General features: G+C 41.0%; 1 protein-coding gene across 1 annotated transcript in view; it reads right to left on the bottom strand.

The window, feature by feature from the left end:
- Nucleotides 1–12,500, bottom strand: part of LOC116819305 (sodium channel protein type 2 subunit alpha-like) — a 151,691-nt gene that overhangs the window by 123,892 nt on the left and 15,299 nt on the right. The window contains 1 exon segment of the mRNA XM_032770944.2: nt 135–253. Within this exon segment, the coding sequence (XP_032626835.2) occupies nt 135–253 (119 nt within the window).

Genomic DNA, 12,500 nt, shown 5'->3' with positions numbered 1-12,500 from the left:
ATGTGATTAATTTAATTCAGATTTACAGTAAGAGGAGGAATTAAGGACAGAAACATATTTAAATATTAAAACAACCCAATGTTACTAAATATTAAAAACAGACCAATTCTAAACAAACCACATGAAAAGGATATGAATGAACTAAAATCTTGATAGCTGCTCTTCTAAGAGGATGGAAAGGAGATAAAATGTACAAGGCAGGTGTGGCATTGAATCGGAAGATTGCCTTCCCTCTATTCAATACTATAAAAGTCTGGAAAAAGAAAAACATACAATTATAAAGTATGAACAAACATTTTCAATCTCAATTAAGCAATTTTCACTCTTAGTTATGTTGCCTGATATACATCTTTGCTGTAAACACATAGTTTGAGTCTGTTATTCACATTAATCGTCCCATTTACTTTTCATGGTTTAATGGAACTACTCACACAAACAAGTATCAGGTCATAAATTTTAGCAGGAATAGTAATAATAAAAAAGACATTCATGGTCTCACTCTCTCTTTTAAAAGAAATCTTTATTTCTACATTTACCTGATATATGATAGAATAATCCAAACTGGGGGCAAAGTATTAGACAGACAGACTCTCCCTCCCTCCCTGAGAAATATAATTCAGAAGATTACACTGTAATCAAACAGTGGCATGACTTTAACCTCTCTCATTAAAGGTGAAATTTGACCCCAATGATATTAGTGACACACAGGGTCCAATTTGAATGTCCAAAGAGGAACTTCAGCTCTCAAATAATACCTGTTTTGAGCACCTGAATGGCCATGTCATAACTATAAAGGGAAGGGTAACAGCCCTCCTGTGTATAATACCTCCTGGCCAGAGACACCAAAATCCTATTACTTGTAAAGGGTTAAGAAGCTCAGGTAACCTGGCTGACACCTGACCCAAAGGACCAATACGGGGACAAGATACATTCAAATCTTGGTGGGGAGAAGGCTTTTGTTTGCGTGCTCTTTGTTTTGGGGGTTGTTCACTCTTGGGACTAGGAGGGACCAGACATCAATTCATGCTCTCCAAATCTTTCTGAACAAGTCTCTCATATTTCAAACTTGTAAGTAACAGCCAGGCAAGGCATGTTAGTTTTATCTTTGTTTCCTCAACTTGTAAATGTTCCTTTTGCTAAAGGGTTTACCTCTGTTTGCTGTAACTTTGAACCCAATGCTAGAGGGGGTTCCTCTGGGCTCTTTGAATCTGATTACCCTATAAATCTATTTTCCATCATGAGTTTTCAGAGATGCTTTTTACCTTTCTTTCTTTAATTAAAAGTCTTCTTTTTAAGAACCTGATTGATTTTTCCTTGTTTTAAGATCCAAAGGGGTTGGATCTGGACTCACCAGAAATTGGCGGGGTGAGGACGATGAATGGTTAATTTCTCCTTCTTCTAAGATCCAAGGGTTTGGATCAGTGTTCACCAGAAACTTGGTAGAGAAATCTCTCAAGGCTACTCAGGGAAGGGTTATCGTACTTGGGAGGGAGATATTCTGAAGGGGGAGATAGACAGAGTTTCCCAAATGACTCATAAATAATTTGGGTGGTGACAGCAAAACCAGATCTAAGCTGGTAGTTAAGCTTAGAGGTTTTCATGCAAATCCCCACATCTGGAACCTAGAGTTCAGAGTGGGGAAGGAACCTTGACACACTGTGCTCCAGCAAGTAAGGCATGGGGCTAGAAATCAGAACACCCAGTTTTCTGTTTTTTATTCTGATCTCAGGTGGGATTTCAGCCAAGCCATTGGCTTCTCTTGTCCCAACTCCCACTTTATCTATTTCCATTGGAAATGTTGTGGGGCAGGAAGTTTATCTCCTTGTGTCTGTGCAGCACCCAGTGCAATGGGGATCCCGTGTCTATTTTAGTCCTTAAGGAGTCATCATAGTCAATTATAACACCCCTTCTGCTTTTGGTGATTGTTGCAGGGGCTGACCAGGACTTTACCTAGGGAGGTGCTGAAATCTCCATTCTTAAAGGTTTTTAAGGCCCGGCTTGACAAAGCCCTGGCTGAGATGGTTTAGTTGGGAATTGGGCCTGCTTTGAGCAGGGAGTTGGACTACATGACCTCCTGAGGTCTCTTCTAACTCTAATTTCTATGATTGTATGATTCTATAGTATTTAACAATATAAAATGACTCCACCTTGTATTCTCAAAGCTCCAGCCAAAACTCCACCCAAGAAAAGAGAATGAATATAATCGAAAAAATCAATACCACAAACACACCCTAAAGCAGAGGGCTTCTTCCCAACCCCCGACCCCAAAAAGAGGATAAAGCCAGAGTCTGCATTAAATATAGAAGGGATTTTGCTATTAATGTCAATTTCATGTTGAATTTGCTCAGATGCTACAGAGATGGGCAGCAACACAAATCCCTGTGACACATACACAAATCTTTGAACATTAATAGACAAAGAATCTCAGTCTGTGTGGTCCAGCAGCCATGGTGATACACTTTGACTGAGGAAGTCTGGAAGGTACATCCAGCTATGCCAATGTCCTCTTTCACAACCCTTTGGGAATCACTTCCTTTTCCTGGGCCTCAGTTTCCAGATCTGTATAATGGGGAAAAAATACTGCCATGCAGTATCAAATGCTGTGAGATCTATTAATGGCCATATGTTATTACTAAAGACATGGAAATTTATTTCTCATTCTCAGGGGGTCTTGGAACAGACACTGCACATGGGGGGAAAGAGGAGATTTCTGCTGGAATTTGAATACTTGTGGCATCAGCTTTGGTGTTTCATTGTTTTAACCAACAACACAATGTTAATTCCGCTATGAAGGTATTTGTAAATGATGATCAGCAGTAGGGCCCCAGGGAGATCCCAGCAGCAGGAAAGGCCAGGGAGAGGCTGCTGTACCTGATAAACCCTGCAAGGATCCAGAGCGGGAGTCATACAAGGACTTGAGTGAGGCAAACAATCATGCTGGGCTACAGGAGAAAGAGACATCCCCGCACAACATATAAGTGTCTCCTGAGCAGAAGACAAGTCTGACTGTGAGACCAAACCCAGTCACCGTCGATGGAGATGTTGCTGCTTCATGCTCAGGATTAAAGGTGAGTTTTACCAGTCTTAGAGCAAACCCTCAAACTCTTCATCAGACTTTACTTCGCTAAAAAGAACAGTCCTAGTAGACAGGGTCCTCACCTCCTGGCAGCTTTGCTTAAATGAGGACTTAAGCATCTCATCATGATAGTGTTAGAGAAGTGGATGAAACATAAAGAAGATCTATATGTTAAACTTCTTATCTATCTATCTATCTATCTATCTAGACAATTACTCATCCCTCTATCTATCTACTTATTTATCAGTTCATCTCTCTTTTGAGTTCTTTACAGATTTATCTAAACTTTAGATAAGTATCTGTCTCTGTGACCAAAACCTCACTCTATCCACCCTTCTCCTTACACATCCCTCTATCTCTATATCCTTCTTTTCTCTTCTTTCTATCTGTCTCTCTCTATCTTTTCTGCCTGGCAGTCCATCATTTTCTTAAGATTCACCTTCCCTGCCCAGTCCTGGGAGATGCTATATGTCTCTTGTTGAGAATCTTCTCCATGGATTCAGATTGAAGTTGAAGCTGCTCAGCATTTCTTGTGAGGTGCTGAGCACCACATATGCAAAGGTTGCACATTATAAATGAACTGTATGGGGCTTGGCATTCCTTATAGATTGGGAAGCAGTGACACCTGCATAACAAACTTTGCCTGGCCGTTTGCTTCTCAATCCTTGCACTCAAGAGCAAGGATAGTCCAATGGCAGGGCACTATGGTGATGTTTGGGAGACCTGACTTCTGTTTTCTGCTCTGCCACAGCATCAATGTGTCGTACCGATCAAGTTACTCTGGTCCAATTTTTTAAAGATATTTAGGTGCTTAGTGAGTTGGCAGCTAGGCACTGGCTGTTTTGAAAATTGCACTAGGCTCAAAATACCTTTAAAAATCTGGCTCTTTTGCTCTCTGTTTCAGCTCTCCATTCATAAAATGTGGATAACAGCATTGCTGTACCTCACAAGGATATTATGAGGTGTGTTGTTGTAATAGGGTTATCTAAGAACCATATAAGGGTGCACTTTCCTTTCTTCCTCCGCTATATCCCTTCAGAGCTCCTGATGTTGCCGAAAGGAAGAGTGGCCCAGTGTACTATGTTACTGCTGCGCTTTTTTGCTACCCAGAGCTGGTCTGCAGCTCCATCCCAACTGACACATGACAGTCAAACAACTGCTGAGAGCTAATAATTGGTTGTATGCTTTTATAACTCCTTAAATAGTTGATCAGTAACTAATAGTTCACAATTCATGACCGATAAAAGAGGGCTTAATGTTCCTTGATTGAGTGCAATAAGAGTGAGAGGATTCTGCATGTGTGCTGCTTAGGGGGTTTCCTTTGTGCTTTGGGCAGGAACCTCTACACAGTCTCTTGTTTTCTGTGCTGCTAATCAGTATCCTGCCTTCACTGCAGGCACTAGCTGGATACAATCACATTCATGTCCTAGAGTGTCTGTCCGTATGACCCTATCCCCCAACAAATAAATGTAGGAGTCACAGATGGAGGAGCAACTCAAAATAAGCTCCCCCTATGAGCCATGGATGTGGTTCTAGAATGGATAAACAGGGAATAAATGAGCAGGAAAGTGTAATCACCTCCCTATATCAGTGCGAAGGATAGCTCAATGCTTTGAGCATTGGCCTGGTAAACCAGGGTTTGGATCTTAATGCTTGAAGGGTCCACTTGAGGATCTTGGGCAAAAATCTGTCTGGGGATTGGTCCTGCTTTGAGCAGGGGTTGGACTAGAGGACCTCCTGAGGTCCTTTCCACCCCTGATATTCTATGATTCTACCGCATTGGTGAGACAGGCAATGCAATATTGCATCTGGTTCTGGGTTCGCGTTTTAGAAGAATGTTGCAAGATCATAGATGATTGTAACTCAAAGAGACACAAAAATGATGCCAGGCTGGAGAAAAATGCTTAACAGTTAGAAACAGTTCAAACAGCCCCACTGTTTAGCTTATCAAAACAAAAGCTGAGAGCTGACTTGATTACAGGGAATAGGGAGAAAAAAGCAGGTACTAAAGGGCTCTTGAAACTGGTGGACAAAGGAAGGACAAAACCAATAGCTGGAAGTTAAAGTCAGACAATTAAGTGAGAAATAAACACACATTTTTAAAAGTGTGGGTGATTAACCTGTGGACAAAACTAAGATCAGTGGTGGATTCCCTGTCTCTTGATGCCGTCCAGTCAAGATGGAGGTTCAGATTTAAAGGCATTGAGATGATAAACACCCATTGAAGCTGAGACTCTTGGAGCCTAGATTCTTTTAAATTCCTAATAAGTGGTTAAATAGCCTTAAAGATCTGGCCCGGAGGCTTTTCTAGATCTTCATTAGCCGAACCAAGTTATTCAGTTCCTAATGTCGGGAGAACTGGAGAAAACCACAGGTGTGTGTTCTTACGGATCTAATAGCCTTTGGGGCCCTTAAAATCTCATACATGAAAAAAAACAACGATGTGGACAAGGGAAGAAGAGCGCTCAGTTAACTGTGTGTGCTTTATTGGACACGCAGGGGGGAATTCATCTGTTCCAACTTGCTGTGCCAAAGCGCTGAGTGTGACACGGTTCCTTATGTTTTTTGTTTTGTTTTGATGTAATGAATATAAACATGTAGGATGTGACTATATAGGGAATGCAAAGGAGGAATCCACCCAGATTCATTGTACAGCTTCCACCCCTTAACTATTATTACTTTTTTGCTACACTAGATATGTCCAAGGGGGAGAGCGAGAAGAGGAACCACCGTCAATCCATGAGAAAGGAGCAGGGGAAATCAACATCTGCACGGAATTCATCCTGCTGGAGATTTGAGAACTCCCTGAACTGCACATTTCTTCTTCCTGCTATTTCTACGATATACGCTGCAGATCACCATGGCTTGCGACATGACTCATTGCGGCACTAGCTGTGGCTAATCAGGCACCTGTCATACCGCCCACTGTACTTCTCACTGGGGAACTTGTCCTGCTTGGAGATCTCCGTCACCTCAACATATGCCCAGCTGTCTGGCCAGTCTCCTGACTGGAAAACGGACATTCTGTCACCAATGCAACTCATACAATTTTATACTTTGCTCTCCGTACTACACTGGAGTGTTTCTGTGCTGTGTGATGTCTTTTGATCGCTATACTTAGCAAATATGTATAAACGCCTGCACTATGTCCATATATGAATGGCAGATTCTGTATTCAGCTAGCAGTGTGATCTTGAGATAAGTTCTTTCAACAGTATTACATATGAATATATCTTTGGGTCACAATTAGCATTTGCGGCCCTAATGAAATTGATCATTTTTTATGTTGACCTCACACCAGTCAGTCGAGCTCTCCTGCAGCAACACCAGTCTGGTTACTCTTGGTACTTTCATATTATCTATCAATAGACACTGTCCCCCCATTTCTTTTAACTCTGACATATTATGTTTATATCATCCCACCATCCTAGAATCCCTTCTAACACTGGGAGGCAAAAGGAGGCCTTTTCACCTAGCTCCTCTCACCTTATGGTGGTTACAATTTCTATATGACCCTAATTACTGATGTACATGTTACCAAAACACTGGTGCACTCAGAGCCCAAACCAAAGTGTTTTCTGTCCTTTACACTGTCTTGACACCTCTGATCAATCCCTTCATCTACAGCCTGAGAAACAGGAGTCAAGGAGGCGCTGAGAAGCTTCCACAAGTTTAGGCTTGAACGAGAGTCTATTGATATTGGGATATAAAGCAGTTCTGTTTGAAAGGCCTGATTCTAGGTGGCCAAGTCTTGTCGAAGCCTCCTGAGCTTATAGAAACTCAGCATTTTTTACATTGCGTCTCCTAGTCAGTTGTTATTATTTAGGTAAATGGGCTAATCCTTAGCAGGTGTAAATTGCAACAGCTGCACTGGTTGTTATTTCCCTATGTTATGTTCAGTCTCTCTAACCTCGTAGCAAGTGGTTCTCCCATTGCAATGAGAAATAGGAGAATGGTATAGTGGACGCCATAGTATGAATGGATGAATCTTCTTTAACCCTTAATTTTATTGTTTTGACTTCATATACATACATAACAGAAACAGACAGAACATCTGATAAATGTGCGCCAAGATGGAGTATAGCATAAATAACAAAATCAGTGCCTTCTTATTGGTAAACTGGAATCAAGCAAGACAAGAATAAAACCGCTAACCTCGCCAAGGTCATCCAGGGTATCACCATTAAAGTGACTAAATAGTGTAAAATGTGAGAACATTATCCTGAGTATCGAAGACCTAATAAAAACTACCTGCGGAAGTATGAAATAGTTTATGGGTGACCAGATCATTTCATTGTTTCCAAGTATTTCTATAAGACAGTTTTTGTTCTCATTAATTCATCAAAGAGAGCTTCACTAAGCCAGTCTGTAAGAATCGGTGGGAGAACTTGTGACAGTAATAGGCTAGGTTCCTTTTCCCATTTTTTCTTTGAGACGAGATTGAGAGGGAAACGTAAGTATTACACTCTGTAAGTCATTCCTTAAAAGGACTTTTATCAATATTTCTTAACAATGCTCTAAAGAGTTGGAAAGAGAAACAGTACCAGATATCTGAATAAGAAACAGCCTAAGGACATCCTCGCATGAATACTTAAGCAGCTTTGCCCACGCGAAAGACGGACTTTCGAATAGTGATAAATGTATATGTTTTCCATATATCAAAGGAGGCTGCTTCATCTTAGTATATACTTAATGTTTTGTTCAAAAATTTTCTATCCAATTGTTTTAAGCAACATAGTGTTATGGAGAAGAGAATGTGTAAAATAGATGCTGATGATCAATCTTAACACACTGGAGGATGCCCTGATAGATGTAAAGATTGGATGTTTCCTTAAAGGAGTCATTGTCTCTTAAATTTGTAATAAAGGATGGGGAACCAAATGAGCACAGCTAAAATTTTTCACTTCAAACCAAGTCGCGGTTGTGTATAAAAAGCTACTGGGAGGACGGCCTTACAATAGGACACGTTTGGATGCGTATATATATAGATACAAAAACTGGCAACTTCATTACACCTTTATTTTGAACACGCAGCCTTATACTATATTGGACCAAAACCTCCCATGGAAATGAGTTCACAGGAGTTATTTTGCAACTGTCGTACAAAATGTAATTTCCTCTTGTACTATCATTAAACCTCTGGCCATGATTTCATCCGGTGCCTGGTGTTCTTTGTTATTGTGGGAAGATAGATTAACGCCTTCCTATTCACTTCTCACGTATCCTTGATGACTCCCTGATCCCTGTTACGGAGGGAGTAACAGCTGATTTGAGAACCCATCATTTGTTACATACTGTGAACTCAGTTTTCCTTCTATGCATTACTTGACATTACATATTAAATTTCATGCTGCTGTTTTGTTCCAGCATCCAATTTTGTGAGGTCTCCCTGTAATTTTTCACAGTTATCTTTGTAATTAGCTTATGTGCAATGCCTTGGTTTTTCTTTGCTGCTTCTTTAACTCTTGGTCATCTAGTATCCCGTTTATGCTCTTTGATGGGCAATTATGTACTTTGGATCTATTATAGAGTTTGTTTTTGTTTCATCTTCAGCAATTTGCTTTCTCAATTCCTTAATCGACTGTTAGTGTTACATTTACACTTATTGACCGACTTTGTGCTACTCCACTTATTCTTACTGGAACTGGATGTCCAGTTGTTACAGATGCCTTTTTGCCTCCAGTGACTCCCATTACTCTCTGTTTAGCCATGTAGTGCATATAATTCTGGTCCTCTAGTGTCATTTGCCTAGACTTTGGTATACGTTTAATCTGAACCTCTATTATGTATGTTTGTGCAAATTATCCGCCATTCTGTTGCACGTTCAACTTTCATCTTCTGATTTTATACCTCTGTAGCCTCTCTCAGCATTCTCCCACTGTCAACCATCCATGGTCAGATGATCGAGTAGTGTATTTCCACTGACTAAGCACATTATTGTCTGAAGAAACGCAATTCTCTATCCTTAGAATTCATGACCACGAGTTTTATTCATCTAATTTTAGCATTATGGACTTTCATGCTTTCAACATATAAGAATGTCCAAGTACGGTTCTCTGCATCCTGTAGACCTCTTCTTTGTCATTGCTCTTCACTGGTTTTTGTAATCCCATTGATTATCCTCATTCCCTCCACACTTCCCAAACAAAATTGATGCCGTTTATATTGATATCCCATTGATGCCAGCATTTCTCTCTCACCTATGGTTTATGTAATTGGTACTTTTAGCCCTTTGATATAAGCACTTATACATGTTGTAATATTGGCTGCATTACTTCCATGTGATTTTTAAATGGACTATTAAACGTTCCTACTGTTCCCGATATCAACTGCCTCTATTCACTTATCTCTTTACTAGAATGAGTCCCCCTTGTTAATAAAATCATCACTGTGAGACATCTCTTGCCCATGCAGTCCAATTGTGTCTATACTCTCCTTTAACAGGTTCAGTCAGTAGCAGCCTGTTCGTCATGGATCCCGCCAAAAAAACACCCACTTTTGTGATGGATAATCAAGATGGCCATTTCAGACAGTTAGACAAGAAGGTGTGAGGATTACCTGAAACTGGCGCGAATACGATAGATTCAATTGTGTATGGACCCCAGCCCGTTCTGTTCCCAGAATAAGTATCTCACACTTCTTTGGCAATTGTCTGAAATGGGCCTATTTGATTATCACTACAAAAGGTTGTTGTTTTCCTCCGCAGTATAATTAATTGAATTAGGCCTTAGTAGATAGGTATGGCAACTTCCCACCTTTTCAGTTCTCGTATCTATATATATAATCTTACCTACTTATGCTATTCTAGGCATCTGATGAAGTGGGCTGGTAAGCCCTACGAAGCGCTTAATGCTCAAAATGTGTTCGTCTCTAAGTGCCCACATTACTCCTGTTCTTCTCTATTTCACAAGACGAGCACAGGGTGTAAGTTCCGCTATTGAAACCATTCTAATTGATCTCCCACTGGGGAGCAAAGGAGAGATGCCCAGCGCAGAGGTGGCCAGGGGGAGGCTATTTCTCCAATAAGGATACAAGAATCCCAGCAGCAGGGATCATTATGGAGTTCTGCTTATGTACGAGGCATGCTGAGGGGGCAACAGGAACAGAGCTTTCAAAGAGATTGAGAACAAGTCCAGGGCGCACTGATAATCAAGGAAAGCCCATTTGATCGTAAATGGCTTTGATCTGGTATCCATTTCTGTGCCTCGACCACTTCGTCCTACACACAACCAAGAGTGAACAAAAAATTGACCGGCATGATCTGACCAGGCAACTGTGCCAGTATTAAGTCATTATAAAACATTGGGTGTTTGTTTTTGTTATTTTTGAAGATAAGCAGTTAACATGTGGGTTCCTCTTTCACTAAAAAATCTAAGCTTGTTTCTTGAAACACTCTGTTCAATTTGATGACTAGGGCGACTTTCTTTCTCATATGGTACGTGCTGCAACGTATCAAACACAATGGGAGAACTCCATCTCTATTGACTCTATTGGATGCATATAGTAAAATAATATAGGCCTGTGACTTCTGGTGATTTCTGAACGGGGCTGAGTGGAATTACTGGAACGAATATAAAAACTGACTTCACTTTCTACCTGCCCAAGCCCCAATCAAATCCTTACCCCAAACAAAGGAAACAAATACAATCTAGTCCTGCTGGCACTTTATAGTGGAAGTGTGTATTCACTCACCGAAGCTCATGCTCCAATATATCTGTACAGTCTATAAGCCCACAGGACTCTTTCCACTTAGAAATCCAGACTAACACGGCACCCCTCTGATACTAAATACAATCTAGAAATCAGAATAGTCCCTCCCAAAGCAGAAGTTTATTTTAGTAGTTGTACCAGAGAACAGAAAGAACTCAAGACTCTGAATTTTTATGGATATTGAATAGAAGAGGGAAAACCACAATATTGTTACAGCAACTCTTTACATGCAGGCATTACTCGATTCTCAATCATGTAGATACATTCACTCGGAGAATGGAGAAAACAGAAAAGGGAAATCAATGTCGATCACCGAATGAATCCTGCTGGATTCAGGGATCTCCGGCCAATCTGCAACATCTTCTCCCCCTGATCTCTAGTGGACCTACGAATGGTCAGTCATGATGGCCAATGTCATTGTAATGCCACTCGTTGTGGCTGATTCAAGCATCTCCATAGCCGCCATGTACTTCTCTGCGGAACTGTGGCACTGCCTTGGGAGACCTGCGTACACCTCCACTCCTTTCCAGGATTGCTGGCCAGTCTCCCTGACTGAGGACAAACTGTTCTGATACCAAGCTGTTCTTGGCAGTTTTATTGCTTTGGTTCCTATTAGTGTTGTGTGTTTTTTTTACTCTTTGATGCCTTATAATCAATACTAAACAATTAGATAAGTCTTGCGGTAGTGCAGGCCCTTATGAAGGCAGGTTTCTGTATGTAGCTACACATGATCTTCGCTAAGATCATGTCATAGTTGTTTACTATATTAATTATTTTAATTCAATATGTAGCCTTCTGTGTGCCTAATTGAATGATATTTTTCTGGCAGTGATTAATTGGACCCTAATGAGTTAATTAGGCCTACTGGTGTGACACTGTCTGGGTTATCTGGCTGACCCTCATTTTCTGTCTCTGTTAGACATCATCTTCCCATCCTCTTTTGGACCTGGAATTCGTATGTTTGTATCATCTCCACACCTTGAAATCCCCTTCCCACCAGGAGCGAAAGGGCTATATTTCCACCTGCTCTCCCAACTTATCCTATGTACAGTTTTCTAAGAGATCCCTAATGCTGTTCTATATATTACGTAACAGCAGTGCACTGGAGATCCGAGAGAAAGTGTTTTTCTGTCCCTTCACACATGCCCCATTCAATCCAGCATCTTCTACAGCCTGAACAAGGAGACCCCTAAGATCTCTTGGAATGTAGGTGTTGTTGAGATGGTAAGGGTGACCACAGACAGCACCTAGTGAAAAAATTGGACGGGGGGGGTGGGGAGCTAATAGGAGCCTATTACTAAGAAAAAGACCAAAATCAGAACATCGCCCAGAACATCGGACATCTGGTCACCACTATGGAGGTGGATTGATGGTAATAATTCATTCATGGCTCACAAATGAAAGCAGTTCAAGTTGTCTCAATTTTGCAGTCAAAGCCTGTAGCTTTGAGATCTTTGGATGGAATAAGGCATCGTTAGGAGCTGATGATATTCTAAAGGCATGGCATTTATCTCCATTTCTGCGGGGGCATCTGGCAAGGCACAAACACGACCCATGGGGAGACAAGGCAGATTTCTCTGGGACTGACCTTTCATGGAATCAGCATTTGGGTTTACAGTATTTAAAACCAACTGACCACACATGTAATTTCAACATGTGAAGTAACTCTAGTGCTCAACGCAGGAGCCCAGCGGCTGCCAGCAGCAGGAAGGGC

This window comes from Chelonoidis abingdonii, chromosome 10 (assembly GCF_003597395.2).
Source record: "Chelonoidis abingdonii isolate Lonesome George chromosome 10, CheloAbing_2.0, whole genome shotgun sequence".
Classification (NCBI taxonomy): Eukaryota; Metazoa; Chordata; order Testudines; family Testudinidae; genus Chelonoidis; species Chelonoidis abingdonii.
This window is presented reverse-complemented; position numbering and strand designations above follow the sequence as displayed.